This window comes from Myxocyprinus asiaticus, chromosome 6 (assembly GCF_019703515.2).
Source record: "Myxocyprinus asiaticus isolate MX2 ecotype Aquarium Trade chromosome 6, UBuf_Myxa_2, whole genome shotgun sequence".
Lineage (NCBI taxonomy): Eukaryota > Metazoa > Chordata > Actinopteri > Cypriniformes > Catostomidae > Myxocyprinus > Myxocyprinus asiaticus.
Window position 1 is genome coordinate 6,063,638 of NC_059349.1, and position 20,167 is coordinate 6,083,804.

Here is a 20,167-nt window from a genome sequence, read left to right on the forward strand (position 1 = left end):
CTTCGAGCCATGAGACTAAAATCAATCTGCATTGCCACCATCAGGCCAATAGCCCTGCAGTGTTGCCCTAAAACCCACCCTTAATATGCTGCCCTGTTGTCAACGTCACACGCCCCACCCATTTCACAAGCAAGAGGGAAAATCAAGCTGAGGTATCAGATTCTGGAGACAAGCTAGCCCTAAAAATGAACCTGATACCTGATACACAACTTGGAAAGTTCGACGACAATTTACAGTATGTATTCAACAATATACGTATCACTTCTTCATTCGGCAGACACCACATTGATCTGACGTTGCATATTTTCAGCAGCCCAAATATTCAGAAGAGCCCTGAAATTGTTTACTGACCAGTACTGACGATTCTCCATTCTCCAAAAATTGGGATGAGTATCTTGGTGCTGAAACATCTGACCTGACTCAGCGAAACTCCGCCTTTGACACTGACCCCGCCTCAATCCCCAGTTGGCCTTCTTTGGCCCAAGTGGAATCGGCAGGCCAGGGCTCTTATCAGATGGCCCCAAGGAGGCATGATGAAGCCCCAGACATGACAGTGGGAATGCAACTGGCCCTGGCATGCACTAGCTCTTTTGGCCCGATAGTGGAAACGTGGCTATTGTATTCACTGAGGTCCCTGATGTTCAACATCCTTTGGTAGTCTTGGGCCACTTTTACCTGCAGTCACTTTGTACTGTTACTTGGTTAATGTGGAAAGTTGCTGACAAAATTAAGCCATTTTTTGTTTTAGCACTTAGTAACACTTGTAAATTGCTTTGAGTGATAGAAAGCTGTCAAAGTCTAAAGAGGGGAATGAGCAAGTAAGCAAAGCAAAAGATGGAAGGAAATCCTAGATTATAGGTCGGGTTTAGGGTTGAAATATGAACTGTTCTGGAGATATGTCACATCCAGTTTACATTGCAAGCATACAATCAGCAACAACAGGTTTGCATCCCTTCATTTCAATGCTTACCTTTCTTGCTTTGCTGCAGAGCAGAGGGAGGGGGTTTTGTAACTTTCATGGCCAATCCATATGCGCCCCTAAAAGAGTGGCTGTTTCGAACAATGAATGAGCCAGGCTCTTTGTCCTTTAGCACTGCAATAGCTGTTTGTGAATGGAAAAATGAAAATCCAGGTCAAATAAATCTGGCATGTACTCAGAAAAACTGTGAAGGATTAACCCCAAGAGAATCAAGATGACCCTCAATTCTGGAACTTAAATTGCTTCAAAAGTAACCTAAGAACAGAAGGAAGTCGCATGAAAAATAGTGTGATTTGAGTATCAGACTGGTATCAGTACCTTGGTCTCTTGCGATATCTGGTTTGTACCAATATTTTGAGGTATCCTGGACAAACTTGACCGTCAACTGCTTACTTGAGAGCACATCTGAAAAATGTACAAATTGTTCAAATCTGACTTCTGATAAGAACACGATTGAATTAGCAGGTGGGCACAGTCTCAACTACTCACCTGGAAGAGGCAAGGAAGAGCTGATACTGTTTCCTTTTGCTTGCAATTCCGGCAGCACGTTTGGAAAGGGAATACTCAAAGAACTCCCGCTATGGGGACTAGAGAAACCACTAGGAGCCGGAGAAACCGAATCTTGGGAGTTTTCTCCATCTGATGGCATTCTCTTCTCTAGTGAAAGGGGGTGCTGCTGGTGGTAGTTCAGTCCTTCCACTGGTGGATTGAAGCTGAACTGCTCCTCAAAGGTCTGTAAGGTGCTGTGGCCCAGGGCATGCTGGAATACTTTGGCCCTCTGGGTGCTGAGAGGAGAACTGTGGGCCTTGGGGGCCGGAATGGGGTTATGTGACGGGATAGAACTGTGGGTGAAGTTCATTGAGTCAGAGGGATGAGCAGAAAGGGATGACTGATGAACCAACTGTGGCTTAGATGAAGAACTACAACAACAATAGACAAAAAATGTTTTACAGGAGCCATAAAATGTTTGCAGAATTTCATCAATGGATTGGAAAATCAAAATGATACAATAAAAAGGTATTTCATGTCTTCCTATGGTTTCTGTACCTGTCAGAGAAAGACATAATTCCACCAATGGTAGCAGAGTGATGGTAAGTTCTGTGAGTGGGATGTTGTAAACCTTCATCTGAAGGCAAAGGTGTGCGTCCCATAATATCTGCTTCAGCTCGCATTTCTAAAAACAAAAACTAGGTCAAGATATGACAGAATAATTCAAGCTGAAGTGTATATTTTTTTGTGTGTTAAAATTAGGGCTGTCGATTTAACACGTTAATTCAGTGCGATTTATTATTTAAAAAATAACGTAATCATGTCCCCGGACCGTAATAAATAATTTTCCTACTATCAGAGCAATTCAAGCTTTAAGTACCACCTGTTTTCAGCAGGGGGCAGTAAGCAAAAATCTAGCTGTACAGACGCACAGCTGTAGAGGTAACAAACTACACTTACAGACTGCAGAAAACTTAAGATGAGTTCTTGCACTCAAACACAGCTGGACGCTCCAGCTCTCAATGCAGCAGGCTAGAGGTGTGTTTTTTCAGACTATAAACAGCCGTTATAATAAGTCTGCCTCTGACAGATTGATGAATTAATTTGCAATGTATTGCTGTGGACAGCAGGCCAATAATAGGCTAATGTTCAATAATATGGAAATAAACAATATATTCTAAAGCCACTTTTTATACTGTCTATTCAGTGCAGTACTTGTCTGCCTCTAAAATGAAATGAATTTAAATTATTATATTTATTGTCTATATTATATGTCTAATTATTTAAATTTGATTATAATAATTTAATCATTATATGTTGGATTATTTTTATTTGAGAGCGTTTCTCTGCAAATATTGATATATTAGATCAGTGGTTCTCAAACTTTTTGATTCAAAGGTCCCCCATTGTCAGAGAAAATAGTCAAAGGCCCCACATATAGGCTATTAGATATTTATACTAGAAGATATATCTATTATAAGATATTTCCTTAAAACTAGTGATTCCAGAAATATCTAGAACTGTATATTCTTCATAAAAAGCAAGCAGTGGAAGGTGTTATTACATTTTTAGCATTTTCAGTAAGTTGAATTATAATAAGTATATAAAAATTTTATTAATCTATCATATTTTAAATAATTGTAAGAGATCTTGAGGCCCCCCTGGAAGTGTGCTGAGGCCCCCTAGTGGGTCCCAACCCCCTGGTTGAGAATCACTCTATTAGATTAATTGAGATTAATTTGATTAATTAACTGAAAATCATGTCATTAATACAATTAAAAATTAGAATTGATTGACAGCCCTAGTTATAATACTTTCTCCAATCCCAGTTAATATGCAGAGACACATGAGACATGCGTATGCAGATTTCCTCGAAAAAGTATTAATAACCAGACAAATATCCAAACACATGCTGTTGTCCAGCACACTTTCAGCATCAACTCCTGTGTCTGTATCACAGTGGTGGAGTGATGCTCTACCGTCCCAGTAAAGTATGACTGATTGTGGTAGTCTGTGCATCCTTTACAACCTACAATCAGCTCTCAGAAATGACCCTAAAGATGTGCAATTTGCATTCAGCAATTTATTTTAATATATACTAATTGCTGCATTCTGATTGATATATGGACTGTTTGTGCTCCTCCAGCATTTTATTCATTCCTGCTGTGCACACATGCAAAGGTGTATATGCCTTGCAGTTTTAAATGATGTATCCACGAAAATGTATCAATTAAAAGATTTGATTTACCATGCTCAGGTCTATAGGATCCAAATGAAGGTATGATGGGAGATGGACTTTGTCTGTACTGTGAAAAGTTCATCATGGTCTTTACTGTTGATGGATAAAAAGATACAGCTTTATTGTTTTTTTTTAAAAACAAAAGAACTATAATTCAATACAAAAACCACACTTGTGTTAATGTGGTTTCTATAGTTCACATATACAGCAGATTAAATATAGATGTGTATAGATCCTGATGGGCCCTGGAGCTCTTGATATCATTTAGATATACAATATTTCTCAGTGTGTGTGTGTGTGTGCGTGTGTGTTTGTGTGTGTGTGTGTTACCGTATGGGGTGGGTGGTGAGATAGGGAAAGCTGGTGTTGATGGCATCATATCACTGCCAACATCCGTTCCACCATCCATCTCTGCACTCTGAGATCTGTACTCAACACTGTCTGTTCTGTATAGAGCTGCATGCTACCACACACATGCACGAAAATGACTGTTACTTACAGTAGAATGGAATCACTGTAGCATGCAAAAAAATGCACAAAATACATGAATAATAGTCATCAGTTAATGCTTTTTAAAAAAAATATTAACTGCAATAATTTCCAAATGCACTTGTCATTTACAAATAGAGACTTCTATTCTATTCTATTCTATTCTATTCTATTCTATTCTATTCTAGTATCTGTATTTTTCTTCATTTGTCAGCTATTTTGGATAAAAGCATACATGCTACACCAATACATGTAAATTTACTTGAAAGCAGTATGGAATTATTCAGACAGGGTCAAAGTGAATTATTAAATCTATTCTATTCTGTTCAGTACCTGATTACAATTCACAAGTAATCCACCCAGCACTGTCCCTGGACTACTGAACTTGGAAACTGATTGAGACACCCACTGTCTCTGACATTTGCATATGACTGTCATATTTCTCCCCCTATTTCTTGCTACCATACTTCAGAATGACATTACTGTGTGTAATTTTGTTGAGAAGGTGGATGAATTACATTAAATCGATAATAAATATTCACTCGGTAGCCTATTTATATTTATTATTAGTATGATTACTATTATTATTACTACTGTTTTAATAATAATAATTATGATTATCAGCCAAACTACAACAACAATAAAAGTATTTTAGCAAATAGGGTGTAGAAATTCATAAATATGATTTAAATATGAAGGATTTACATGTGCAGAAATAAATGACACATGACTTCTGCGTTCATAACCGGCCAATCTGCCAAAGTAGCAGGCATTTAGAATAGTGTAGAACAAAAAACGCTGATATTTCTCACTATGCGCACATCATTTTGAATAATTTTGAACATCACATCCGGTCAGGCAGTTGCATCAAAGTCTTTCTAGCGAGTCAGTCTACTGGCGGCCATATTTGGAATGCTCTCTGGAAGCTATTTCCAGTCATGAAAATGCAGCTCCTATCTACTTGAATAGATGAACGCTGAAAAACTCATCCTCAAGGTGATTGACAGTCAGCATCTGTATCTAAAAGGTGATTGGCTCTTTTACTTGTAAGGCGGGACTTCCTTTCTACATTTGTTGACCGTTGGGCATTCCAATTTCTCCCATTCATTTTAACAGAAGTGGCCTGTCTCTGACTAAATTGTCTCTGGTTGCATACAGTCCAGTCATACAAATTGAAATAGTTCCGAAGCTCAAACTGGATCTGAAAATTCACCATCAGCAGATGGTCGGAACCCAACCCAGCCCCTGTGCAACTCTCCATTGGAAATAATTGACATCCGGTCTATCGTATGTCAGATGCAGTGAAAAGGCAGCTTCTGGGTAATATGTTAATTCTATTCTATTCTATTCCATTATATCTTCTCATTGAGAGTACGTGTTGTACTACCTGTTTCTGAGGCATTGGAGCAGTATATGTCTGTCTGTCTGCAGTCTGCTGATCCAGAGACCAGGGTGATCGTCCACATTGTCCTGTGTGCTCAGTCACACCACTGGAATTTCTGCTCAGGATGAGCAAACCGTCTTCAGCAGGAGAGACTGCCACACACACACACACACACACACACACACACACACACACACACACAAATACACAAATTACTTAGTCAGCATTGAAATACTACCTTAATACTGCTTTTAACATTATAAACCATTGGAAATTTGTTGTTGTCCCTTGACCTTACATTACACTATTGTGAAAACAACAGTGACATAATTAGTTCAGTAATGGTGTACTGAACACACTATAATCCTAAATTACAAATTATTGTAATAACAAAGAGAAAAGAAGGGAATGGAAGTGTGTTACCAAGAGTAATGTGACCCTCAGGGGGCCGCAATAAAGCATTAGGGGAAATTTTAAAAGAAAATTAAATGTAAATGTTTTAAATTTGACAATTTGACAAATTTTTAATGGTTCCATTCTGATTTCTGCTTGAGAATTAGTACAAACAACAGTACGACAGCATGAATGTGAGTTTGTTGGGAAGATTACTTTCGTCCAACAGATCTATAAACAAGTTATTATTGAATAACTGACATTTCAGTGATATACAGTGGCAAGAAAAAGTATGTCAACCCTTTGGAATGACCTGCATTTATGTGTCAATTTATCTTAAAATCTAGTTTGATCATCATCTAAGTTACAATAGTGAATAAACACAATCTGTTTTAACTAATAACACAGAAATTATTGTATGTGTCTTGTACATTTTGAATACATCATTCAAATATTCACAGTGTAGGTTGGAAAAAGTGTGTGAACCCCCAGGCTAATGACGTCAACAAAAGTTAATTAGAGTCAGGAGTTTGCAAACCTGGCATGCAATTAATTAAACAAGATTGGAGGTGTGGGTTACAGCTACCTTGACTTATAAAAAGCACTCAAACATTTTGAGTTTGCTATTCACAAGAAGCATCTATTGATGTGGCCCATGCCTCACAAAAAAGAGATCTCAGAAGACCTACGATCAAGAACTGTTGCTTTGCATAGAGCTGGAAAAGGTTACAAAGTTATCTCGAAGAGCTTAGATATAAATCTGTCCACAGTTAGACAAATTGTCTATGAATGGAGACGATTTAGTACTGTGACTACTCTCTCTAGAAGTGACCGTCCAGCCAAGATGACTCAAAGGGCACGCTGAAGAATGCTCATTGAGGTAAAAATTAACCATAGAGTGCCAGCTAAAGACTTGAAGGAATCATTGGAACTGGTTAACATCTCTTTTCATGAGCCTACTATATGTAAAACATTAAACAGACATGGTGGCAATGGCAGGACACCACGAAGGAAGCCGCTGCTTTCCAACATAAACACTACTGCGCGCCTGAAGTTTGCCAAAGACCACTTTGACACTCCACAACACTACTGGTAAGATGTTGTGTGGACTGATGAAACTAAGGTTGAATTGTTTGGGAAGAACATGCAGCTCTACGTATGGCATAAAAAGTGCACTGCATACCAACATGAAAACAGAATCTCAACGGTGAAGTACTGTGAAGCATCATGATTTGGGGCTGCTTTGCTGCTTCAGGGTCATCATCGAGGGAAAAATGAATTCCCAAGTTAATCAAGATATCATACAGGATAATGTCAGAGTGGCTGTGCACCAGCTTAGCAGAAGTTAATGCAGAAGGACAATTAACATAAACATCGAAGTAAATCCACGACAGAATGGCTTCAAAAAAAGAAAATCCACCTTTTGAAGTGGCCCAAGTGGATTGACTTCAAGAGAGCCGTAGCAAAACAGACACGTGAAGGGCTTAGACTCTGTATGAGTGTTATATAATGTGACGAGGAGGAGGGCGGGGCCGTGACTATGCACGCTCGGCCCCCAATCGTGCTAATCAGCCGAGGAGAGGAATAAATGCAGCGGAACGTGGCAGTTCGGGAGAGAATGCAGCTGCCATGTGGCTCTCTCGAACTTCCGCGTCCCTCTGCACGATCATTAGCCCGATTGGGGGCCAGGCGTGTGTAGTCACGGCCCCGCCCTCCTCCTCGTAATAAATCATGGAGCCCTCTATCATAACACAGCAAAACCAGGGCAGTTACAATGCAAAAGGTCATGATAAAATATGAAACCAAGTATCAGTTGTGGTTCTAAATTTAAAAGTTACAATTCTACCATATTAACAAAGTTGGCTGTAAATGTCTCAGAACCATTGGAAAAATAAACATGATTTGCAGTGCGAAGTCTAAGCAAACAGAAGTTGTTTGGTCGTCTCTCCTGGTAGAAGTCTTAGCGCTAAGGTGTTAATTTAGCCCTTTCACAGTAGGAATGTTAATGAATGAACAATGACCCTCTAGCGAGAAAATTATTTGAATTGCTGGTGCATTACCTTTCCACAGAGCAAAGCTGCTTAAAACCTCAAATTTCCTAAAAGCACTTTCTAGTGGCAGAGCTCATCAAACGGTGGCTCAAATGTAGAGATTGCAGAGTTATCATATTAATAAAATGTGACATAGCAAAACTGATTACACTACATTAATTTGTTCTATATTCATCTGATAATATTGATTTGATTGTCTCAACTAGTAAAATATTCAGTTAATTGATTGGACGTAAAATGTGGCAGCGGACATGAGTGTGTGTTTATGTGTCTGTATTTGTGAGTTTGACATTGCAGTTAAACATTTGAAATCTACAAACTCATGTACTCATAGAACCTAGAACGACAAGGACTCTAACAATTCCACAAACAAGTGGAATTAGACAATAATGTTGAATGATGTGAAACATTTTGAATACAGGAAATGATGTAAGGGAAATGTCATATGTCACACTAAGCACCAATTTTATGCAGGCTCTTTTTTGAGGAGGGACATTAAATCTATAGATATGTTAGGAATGTTTAGCCTCAGGCAAACACTGTTCTTCTACTGAAAACTCCACTGGCTCTTTGATTCTTGTTTGATAGGTGGTAATGGAGATATTCTATCTGTAACAACTGTATCATTCGGATACTCTTATTCTATTCTAATATTCTTTATAATTTTTTTTTCATGTTGTTTCAATGTAACATTCATCCAAAGTTCTAGCAGGAATCGTTCATCTGATGAGAACATTTACTCCAAAAACAGTCCTCAAATTCCAGGACTAAATGTCAGTACCTGTTTATGAGTCACACAGAGTATTTCACTATAAGCCCAGCTGAATAAATAAACCATAGTTCAATGTGCCTTTTTTTAAAAGTAAAAAAAACTGAAAAACAAAAAAACACCCATTGTTTTGTTCCCATTTTATGTGTCTTTAACTACTATGTACTAACATTAAAATACATATATATATATATACATACAAAGTATTTATTGTGTAACTATGTTGTTCTGCAAAATTCTCACAAGATTCACATTTGCTGCTACTGAGGTTGTGCAGTAGGAGTTAGGGGTAAGGGTTTAAGCCCAAAGTAGACTTCGGTCAGACACGAATGTTGAACGCCCGCATACAGGATGCGTGACGCAAATCTCATCATTAGCAGAGTGCGTGAGCACTTAACACACACACAGCCCGATTTTTCTAACTGCGCGTCTTTGACCGCACTGAATGCTCATGCACCTAGAGTTATTTGCTCTAATTAAAGGGTCCACAAGTTGGCAACACTTACATTTTGAGCTGTTGCGGTCACAAAGAAGTGCTAGAAGGTGTAAAAACAACAGGAGATGGAGGTAAAAACAACAACAGTGGATGTGCAAGTCAAGAGCGTGTGTGAGGAGGTCTGCAGATACCTGCATTTGTATAACTCGAGTCTGAGGGAAGATAAATAAATTTTTATGGGTCTAAACTCCAAAAGACAGAGTCCGGTGTCTCATAGCAGTCGTAGCATACATGCGCCAACCGCCTGTGTATGTGCGCGCAGTTATATGGAGTATACTTTGACAGGCTCGACGTTTGAATGTATGCAGATGCTGAGCGTTCGCGTCAAAATGGAAGTATACCTAGGGCTTTAGGGTAAGGATTGGGGTAGGGTTAGGTTAAGGGATAGAGGTTAAAGTAATAATTGTACCTACAGATGTATTTAAATAGAGGTACTTTAAATGTAAGTACAATGCAACAACACATATATACATAATAAGTACACTGTTTCAAATGCTTAAGTACATAGTAATTAAAGACACATATATAGTGGGTCTTAAAATTTGGTCTTGTATTTTGGTATATAGTTGCCCATTTGGCTTTCTATGAAAGGCTATGTGGGCAATATATATTTGTGGTTTGAAATTCACATTTCGTTTTAGTATTCACCAGTGGTGCCATGGTGTAACGTTTACATAACACTGTATTATTTTTCTTTGAGAATTATGAATTTAGACAATTTCTTCCTATACTCCACAATCGTTCTGAACTGTTTCAAGCGAAGTGTGTCATGCATGGATATTCTGATCAACTGCTCTTACAACTTATTGCTAAAATGCTAAATTTCTAAATCATATCAAATGAAAAATAAAACAGTTGGCCTGTTTAGTGATAAGTGAGTGGTATGGTTATTTGGTGCAATTCCCATACGCAAAAGCCTCCTTTTGGAGAAACATCCGAGACAATGTTGAAACTTAGATGACACATAACAGATTCTCCTGAGTTTAGAAAAGAGCAACTTCTGAGCAATAACATTTTTTTAATTTTCAAAGTTCTTCTGAGCTTTGTGTTTGCCTGTCCTTTGACTTTTATTTGACTGCATGTTTTCTTTTTCTGTCCTTAATATATTCATATCACTGATACTACAAACGCAACCATAAAGCAAAAACTATCATTAGCACAGCATATAAACATCTTACCTAACTGACGAGTTCTCTCTTTGCTGTTGTCATTCTGGATGTCACATCTTTGGCTCATGCTGCTGTTTTCACAACCCGTAGCATTACCGTTACTGTCTGCACCTCCGGTCCTCTTGATTGAGCTGGATTTGGTGGAAATGGGCACAAATGTTGGGTCCAGATCCAAAATGAGCTGGTTGAGCTGATGAATGGAGTTGTCGATGTCCACCGTTAGTGAACTGAACTCCTCGTCGTGTTTATTGTCATTATCTTGGCTTTGGGACATCTCAAGAGTGGATGGAGAATTATTCTGATCACTGGCCACTTTGGGCAGGATTTCTTGCGTGTCATTGTGGAAACGCTCCTCAACGCAGTCTTCCTCTGGCTGGTAAGAGTACTGCTGAGCAGCTACAAGTTGCTGTTGATGGACCCATGTTTGGGTGGAGTAACAGCCATGTTGGAACAGATGCCTTGGAGCTACACCCAGTGAAGGAGAAGTGATGCTTCTTTGAGCAAAGCAGGCTCTCCGATCATACTCCTCCATTGCCACTGTGTGATGATGAGAAGTTTCCTCTATCCGAACAGGACTGCCAAAGCCATCTGACAGCAGTGAATTCTGGCTGCTCTTATGATAGGATGAAGAAAGAGTGCCCAAACTGTCTACGCTATGTAGGTCATGGCGTGAGATCAAGACTTCATCATCTAGAATATCTGTCTCACGTTCTTTTGGTCGGGAACTGCCATTCATGTGCAGCTGGGCTGAATCGTGGAGCACTTGTTGAGCGGTTAATGTTGGCTCCATTGATGTGCAACCTCGACTTGACTCATCCAGACCAAAGCCGCTCAAAAGGCGCTTGAGTTCGACTTTCTCCTGTTGGCTGGGCTGGAATACTTTGATCCCCAGTGAGGGCCAACAGTCAGTCCGCAGTGAAGCACTGGAGAGACCCGAGTCACTGCTGGCGGAGAGGGTGTGGTCAGGGCTGGAGGTTGTAGAGGCGCTCTGGTGGGCTCTGGAGAGGGTCGGACCTCTGCTGGAGGATCTCCTAAAGGAGGGTTTCTCCAGGGTTGGAGATGGAGACTGCATAGGTGCAACTGTAAAGAGAAGAGATGCAATGCTTCAAATAGTCTGAAAGTTCAATGACATAATTTAAAAAGCAATAACTTCTGAAACAATTGCTGGAGACTTTAAAAAACATATTCCTTTGACATCAATATTCATGATTTCTTAGAACTTCCCCATGCATATAAAGTATTAAAACACACTTGTCAAGTTAGTAGAAATGTGATCTTTTTGTCAATGCTGGTTTCATAAAGTTTTTTCAATATATTTATAGCATTTTCTATAAGAAAATTATTTAATGACTGAACATTTCTTATGAGTAACTATCAAGTAAAAGGTATTAAATATGTTCCTTGCACATTAACTTCACAACTTATTTATTAATTTCAATAATGTTTTCAAATATATTTTTTCAGGGATTTATATATATATATATACACACACATGTACACATATATGTAACGGGATTACGTATTTAAAATCCAAAATATAAGTAACTGTATTCCACTACAGTTACAATTTAAATTGTTGGTAATCAGAATAAAGTTACATTCAAAAAGTATTTTGATTACTGAAGAGATTACTTTGCATTTTAATGTAATTTGTTTAATTTAATATTTAGCATATTCAGTTGGAGTACATTTATTTATATATCCAAAGTGCATTTGAACAGTGGTGAAACACTTTCTTATGACGTGTTTCATTCATACAAGTTCACACTGTTGTGAGTGAAAAGGTGGATATGATGTTATTGAGGAACTTTCCCTTGGGAGTTTAATAGAGGAGCTACATCGTGTTTCTACATTTTCACTGCTTATTTTTTAAAGAAATAATTATAAAAGATTATTCCAAACTACTAATGGCAAAATTAGTACCCCGAAAAAAAGCAAAATGACTTGAAATCAGAAATTGAAAACATGTTCATCATACTAGAGGTGTATTCTAGTAATTGTTTAGTGTGAATTGTATTTTTATTAACTTAATTAATAGATCAAAGAAAAAACACTTTAAAAATTCAATTCACACAAAACAATTACTAGAAAGTGATACTAAGTTTATTGTCTAATGATTTTGACGATATTAATGCTTTAATTTTCATAGACCTCACTCTTTGTGGCCTTGCAATTCAAAATCCAGTTTTCAGTGTATCTGGAGTGTCTTCTGGTTACACATTCACTGAGGTGGTTAAAGCTCAGGCCTGGTAACTGAAAGAGAACTATTAAATGTCTCAAGAGCTATCCAAGGTTATTTTCACAGATTTTCACAATATAGTATAATACATAGTAATATAATCATATGATGTAACATAGTAATATAGCTCTATTTCTATCCTTTAATCATTTTCTTACATTTATCTGCCTCTCTCTCTTCCAGTACTCCCTCTGCCCACTTATTCTAACCTTCTATCTGAAAAGCAGAATAGCATCCCATTCCTACCTGTTGGTCTCTTTTCTTTGAATTACATGACCCTGCATTCCTCACAGGTGAGGCAGGTAAATGTATGCGATTAGTATTCCTATAGGTGCACAACTTAATAATGTTCCTCACATCTTGACTCGTTTTCCTCTTGAACTGGCATAGCTGAGAGAGTTAGTGAGTTAGCAACCCACACCCCTGGCTGAGGGGGTGGGGGGTGATGTTTCCATGTATGGAGATTGGAATGTATACACGGGGGTGGAGCATAAGGGGCAGGGCATCTAGTGGTTTACATTTTTTAAATAATATTAAGCATTCAAAATATGACTTAACCTCAATATTGTTAACAGTATTATTCCAACAGTTTCTACACGTTTTACTGGATAAGTATTTTTAAACATCATTTTATAGAGATTTCCCTCACAAAGAGAAGTATTTAACTGATGAAATATTTTAGAGCTGAGTATAGCTAAAAACAAGTATCGTCACCACAGAAATTTCCTTGAATTGTTTTACTTTATAATTTTGCTAATTGTCACGACTTTCCCAGACTTCCAGGTTATTTCCAGGACATTTCCAGGTTTTCCAATGAATGTGGAAACATTGTTCCCAAAATTGTAACCACCATAAATATTAAGGGGGACAGGTACCCCCAATTTTCAGACTAGTCACCCACTCAAAACATCAATGGAAGCGAGCTTGAGTTGTGTAGTATGTGCTATGCTTTAGTCTATCGATCAATATGGTGTTTTCAGTGGCTGATTCTTAAACTATTACATTTGGTTCCTCACAACATGAATGTGTGAAACACTTTTAATAAAATAATTTATTCCTAAAGAACGTCATTCCTTACTGTCAAGTGATTTTCAAACACTTATCATTTTGACTAAATCATTCAAATGAATCAGGAAAACAGCAGTTCTCTAAAGCAGATAACAGCTAGCAAAAATGACGAAGGTGAACGATTCTTCAATCAAAAGATAAAAACAAACTACTTCCACAACTAAACATGTTATACAGGTCTTTAATTAAAAGATACATTCTAACATTTGTCTGTCTCAATTTAAAATTACACGGCTGCTATCAAAACACATGGCAATGACATAGAACCAGATGTGCACAAACCCTAAAGGAATGTTTTCCGGGTTCGGACAAGTTAAGATCTGCATATATCCACAGCATTACCACAGAAATTTTGACTTCTCTCTTAGTTTTTAAGGTGGGGTTTTTTTTTTTGTTTTGTTTTTTTTTTTTTAGATATAAATCACAAGTGGTCTGTAAGTGGTCCAAAACTTTTTGTGACTGGATCACTGAAACCACATACGGAGCTAGTCAATAAAGCATGTAACCACATCACATCTGATCCGTTCTGAATGCATCCCATACAGCAGAAAAGCACCACCCCTCACCTGTCAATCAACCACTGCACTAAAACATGAGTTTTAAACTTTGCCGATTACGTGTGGCTTTAAAAGGAAATAACCATTCGATCAGAAAATTTAAAAAAGAGAATACATAAGCCAGCTCGAGAACTTCATGGATCTTCTTCAGTGTGTCTGATATCAACATGTTGAGACACAGATGAGAGGCACACACATCTGAAATTCAGTTAATACAGCTTCTCCACTAATAAATGTTGTGTTTGTGCTTAGATAAAAAGGTTTTATTTTTATTTATTTATTTATTTGCGATTACTTTGTCTTTTATGGCTTTTTTGTGGTTCATTATAATGCAGTAAAACACTGACACAGTAAGTGATAAACAGTATATTGTCATGAAATCAGAGACCCTCCCCTTGAAATCCAATCACAAGTGGTCACAGGAGACACTTTTGAGAAGCATGTTAATACCAGGTGGAAATAGCAATGCATCTCAGCTGACCACCTGTGATTGGATCACCGAAATCGCATATTAATAACAGGTGGAAACAGGGCCTAACACACTTACAATAAAAATACATACAAAAACTTTATGAAGTGCTTTTTATGAATGATTCTGTAAAAAATGTGTGTTAATTGAGCTGTAAAGTTGTCTCAATCACCAATTTATCAGTGGCACTGCTGTTCTAGATGGATGAACTTCTGGTTATGTGTTACTGAATTAATTCTCTGAAACAGTCCTTCTCTTGTGCACTAGTGCGTATCATGTTAAAGATACTGGGTTTACTGCCTCATCATTGTCATGACATGAGTTGAAAGATTGGATGTTATGTGATTTTAGCATGCTAGAATGTGAATGTTTAAAGGTTTATAACTATATTTGAATGTTTATTGTGTTGTCATGTTTACTTTCATAGTAAGTGCCTAACTATAACCACAAGGATGAGTTATGCCATAAATATGCCATAAATGCTGTTCTTTCAAGTTAGCTACAGCTTAAGTTTTATTGAACCCAGAACATCCATTTAAACAGCTTGACGCTTTCAATCGGGGTTATCTATCACAAAAGACCTTAAGTTTAAAGGGTGGGGCTTTTTGTATATGCTATTTTTCTTATGTTTTGAAATAAAGAGGCAGCCAAAATTAGCCATCTTAAACTAAACATTGTAATTATAATTCCAACTCCTTCCAGCCTAAACCTCAGCATCACAACTGTGTGAGTCAACACTACCAAAACTACAGCTAAATAAACAAACTGTGGAGGCCCTTGAATGTAAAGTGGAGGCCCAAGAATGTAAAAAAATAAGTGAAACCAAATTTTACTGAAGAGCTCCTTTAGACTTTACACTGTTTACAAATCCATGATTTGTACATTTTCTGAAGAAAATATAAGTGGTGTTTGCCCATGCAAAACTCACTGCCAAGATGCTAGAGTGTTGTGTGTGATTTCCTGGGCATTTATATGCAGCAGCTTAGGTGTTCTGGATGGTTGCTGTGGTGTTTTGGGTGGTTGCTAAGGTGTTCTGGGTGGTTGATAGGGCATTTCTGTTATATTTTGGTGTCTAAATATGGCTCAGGTCCCTCCTTCAATGTAAGTCAATGGGATTTTTTTCACTCGTTTTACTGTCTGCCAGGCAAATATCAAATGTCTGGTTATTTATAAAAGTTATAGCACACCTTTCTCAACAAGATGTATGATTTGAGGTATCATAATCCTGTTGAAATCATGCTTTTTTATTTTATTTTATTTTTTATTTTATTAAAGGTTTTCTGATCATCTTTCAGTCTGCATTTGAGTCTTCACTTCCCCAAAACCATGACATTATGAACCAGCGAAGCCAGACTTAGCAGACGAAGATGGTCCTCTTTGTGACCACTAGTACCACTGTGGACCCACCTCGCCCCTCTGCTTCCTCTGCCCCAACTCGCTGTGCAGATCAAGCTCAAGGTCCTTCAGCCCCAGACTTTTATGATGGGAATCCTCATGCCTGTGAAGAGGTTTTGGCCCGTTGTGATTACTTGTTCAGATATAAAAAGATCTTGTTCCCCACCAAACACCAGAGGGTAACTTTAGCTTCTTTTATGCTGCAGAGTGGTCGCAGAGGGTCCTGCCCTTGCTGCATCCCCCATAGAGGCGACCGCCCTTGCTGCTGCAGCCCCCCTAGAGATGACTGCCCTTGCTGCTACAGCCCCCCTGGAGATGACTGCCCTCGCTGATGCAGCCTTAAAGAAGGTGCCAACCCTTGCTGCTGCACCTCCCTGGAGGTGCACGTGCTTGCTGCTGTCGACCCTCTGGAGGCGCCCACCCTCTGTGCAGTTGCCCTGGAGGCATACGCCCTCGCTGCAGTTACCCTGGATGTGCCCATCCCCTGTTCAGCTCCCTTCTTGGAGGTCCATCCATCCTCAGAAGTCCCCATCCTAGAGACTCCTCTCTCTAGCCAACCCACTCCCCGACAGCCGCCACCTACCCATCCATCTCGTAGAGTGGTGGTGGTGTAGTGGACTAAAGCACTAAAGCAAGGTTGTTGGTTCAATCCCCACAGCCACCACCATTGTGTCCTTGAGCAAGGCACTTAACTCCAGGTTGCTCCAGGGGGATTGTCCCTGTAATCAGGGCACTGTAAGTCGCTTTGGATAAAAGCGTCTGCCAAATGTAAATCTCTCCTGCAGCTGCTAATGTTCCAGCCCTTTCCCCTGCGGCCGCCGCTGACCCAGCCCTTTCCCCTATTGCCACCGCGACCAATACTATTCCCCTGCATCCACCACCGACCCATTCATTTCTCATGCGACTACCACGACCCACTCTTTTCCCCTACGACCACCGCAGACCCTTTCCTCTCCCCAGTGGCCAGTCCAGCCCCTTCCTCTGTGGTCGCCGACCCATCCATTGCTCAGTGAACACCATTGACTTGACCTTTGCCCCCTTGGAGCCATCGGACCCTGCTACTTTCCAGGAGCCACCAGACCCCATTCCCAGTCCGGAGTCCCCTGGTCCTGCCTCACTCCGGAGCTGCCAGATTTCGGTAATGTCCTTCCTGGAGACGCCCCCCTGGCCGCCTGAAGGCCCCAATATACAGTACTGTGCAAAAGTTTTAGGCACTTGTAAAAAATGTTGCATAGTGAGGATGTCTTCAAAAATAATGAAATAAATAGTTTTCATTCATCACTTAATGTCATATAAGTCCAGTAAACATAAAAAAGCTAAATCAATATTCGGTGTGACCACCTTTGCCTTTAAAACTGCACCAATTCTCCTAGGTAGACCTGGACACAGTTTTTCTTGGTTGTTGGCAGATAGGATGTTCCAAGCTTCTTGGAGAATTTGCCACAGTTCTTCTATCTATTTAGGCTGTCTCAGTTGCTTCTGTCTCTATATGTAATCTCAGACAGACACGATGTTCAGTGGGGGGCATTGTGGGGGCCATTACATCTGCTGCAGGACTCCCTGTTCTTCTATTCAAATCTTTTCTATTTTCAAAAGTAATGGTTGGGAGTGTAACATTTATATTTCCTATTGACTCAGTAAAGCTGAAGATATAAATAACCATCTTAAGACAAATGCTTTTGTGAAACATCTTATGTGTAAGACTTTTGCACAGTATTGTACTTCATACGAAATCAAACGGGAATGACGTAATTTAAAACAAAATCTGGCCCAAAAAAAAAGGCATTTGTGCGTTCATTTTGGTGGTTCGTAACAGCTCACCGGGGGCAAACTTTTACGAAAACTTCAAACCGGCTGCTAAACACCTTCTTGCTGCCATTGGTCCATGTCATTGGTAGGTGTGACCTGAAGCTCCACCCACTACTTTGTTTATGTTTTTCAGTCAGTATTCAACATGAACACACCAGCATGCAAGTCCATGCCATGCGATTTTTTATTTAATTAGTCTACAAAAGGAATTCAATCTATTAAATACTCTCAAGTGCCCATTCACTCATGTGCCATCTGCAGCGAAAGCCATTTACACATCTGCCCAAAGTAAGATATGCCTCTATCACCATTCTTTTATCTGTATTCTGAACATTAACACTATTTTATACATCCATCTTTGCAGTAGTATCAGTGTCATCATAAACTACAATAACAGAGTGTAATCAGCGCATATTATGGCCGTGCATAGCGTGAATTCAGAATTCAGAATCTAAACAATACAAACTAAACATTTTCTACTGCATACATATTACTTTAAATCACCACTGAGAGGTTAAAACCACATCTTTTACTGGCCTGTGAATTCTACTAATAGAATAAGGCATAAAGTCATTGATAACACATTTTTAAGATTTTACATGTAGCTTCCTCATATTTAAATGCACTTCTAAATGCCTCCCACAGCAGTGTGGCAGGTGTCCAAATGTTCACAAATAGTATACCGTTGCTCTGTTGTTTAGAACTTCTTTTTACCCCTGAACAAAGAATGAAGAAGAACTTCTCCGGAAGTTTATCAGCGCCTTGACCCCGCTCCCTTTCTGGAGATGCCCCCCTGGCCTCCTGACCCTGCTCACTTCCTGGAGATGCCTCTTTAGCCATCTGGTATATACAAACAACTATGTGGTAATAAATGGCTTTATATGATCACTATCCTTAAATAAAAGACAGTTTTTTTTTTTTTTTTTGCATGATCAGTCATATTTTCAAAATCAATGCCAAAATTTCACAATTTCTGCCAGGGTATGCAAATGTTTGAGCACAATTGTATATACACTGAGTCTTTTGAACAAAGTTGTTCCTCAAAATAGGGTTATAGCAGACATAAGAAAATGTGAGCAAACTCTCATTGCACCTGCAAACACACAAATACTCTAGTCTTCCTCTCTTCTTTATAAAGAAAATTCCCTCAGAGTGTAACTCCCTAAGGCCCCCTAGAGGCTGGGATGACAATTACACTCAAATTGTTACAATATACAAATTTACACACTCACTGAGAACTTTATCAGGAACACTATGGTCCTAATAAAGTGCCCGATGTGGTCTTCTGCTGTTGTAGCCCATCCTCCTCAAGGTTTGACATGTTGTGCATTCTAAGATGCTATTCTGCTCACTACAGTTGTACAGAGTGGTTATCTGGGTTACCGTAGCCTTTCTGTCCGCAGAACTGCCACTCACTGGATGTTTTTTGTTTTGGCACCAATCTGAGTAAACTCTAGAGACTGTTGTGTGTGAAAATCCCAGGAGATCAGCAATTACAGAAATATTCAAACCAGCCCATCTGGCACCAGCAATCATGCCACCATCAAAATCACTGAGATCAAAACATTTTCCCCATTAGGATGGTTGATGTGAACATTAAAGAGTTTGTTCACCCAAAAATGAAAATGATCTCATGATTTACTTACCTTTAAACCATCCCAGATGTGTATGACTTTCCTTCTTCAGCAGAACTGAACATTTTTATAAGCAGATTTCAGCTCAGCCTGCTGGCTGTTTGACGGTCCATATGGCATATTTAGGCAGCATAAAATTAATCCACACAACTTCAGTAGATTAGTTATTGCCTTCTGAAGCAAACCGATAGGCTGGTATAAGAAACAAATCGATAATTAAATGTTTTTAACTTTAAATCAATGCTTCCACCCAGCGCTGTTTGAAATGACCTAACTCTCGTGTGATGTTCATTTCACTGTTGTAAACAAAGCGCACATTTCCGACTTCTCGCATGAACGTGCCATCGTGCTTATGTCATGCAACAGCTTCATGATGTGTCGGCTGCTAGCAGGAAGTGATTTTTTTTAATTAATAAAGTTTTAATTATCAATTTATTTTTTACACAAACCAATCGATTTGCTTCAGAAGACATAAATTGATCGACTGAAGTCGTGTGAATTACTTTTATGCTGCCTTAATATGCCTTTTGGATGGTCA

At 39.0% G+C, this 20,167-nt stretch overlaps 1 protein-coding gene across 1 annotated transcript in view; it reads right to left on the reverse strand.

The window, feature by feature from the left end:
• LOC127442854 (tensin-3-like) overlaps positions 1-20,167 on the reverse strand; it is an 84,030-nt gene that overhangs the window by 5,691 nt on the left and 58,172 nt on the right. Inside the window, exons 13-20 of the mRNA XM_051701093.1 lie at positions 10,468-11,538; positions 5,584-5,732; positions 4,038-4,170; positions 3,717-3,800; positions 2,027-2,153; positions 1,469-1,899; positions 1,298-1,384; positions 971-1,102 (exon numbers count right to left, since the gene is read on the reverse strand). Of these exons, the coding sequence (XP_051557053.1) occupies positions 971-1,102; positions 1,298-1,384; positions 1,469-1,899; positions 2,027-2,153; positions 3,717-3,800; positions 4,038-4,170; positions 5,584-5,732; positions 10,468-11,538 (2,214 nt within the window). The remainder of the gene's footprint in view (positions 1-970; positions 1,103-1,297; positions 1,385-1,468; positions 1,900-2,026; positions 2,154-3,716; positions 3,801-4,037; positions 4,171-5,583; positions 5,733-10,467; positions 11,539-20,167) is intronic.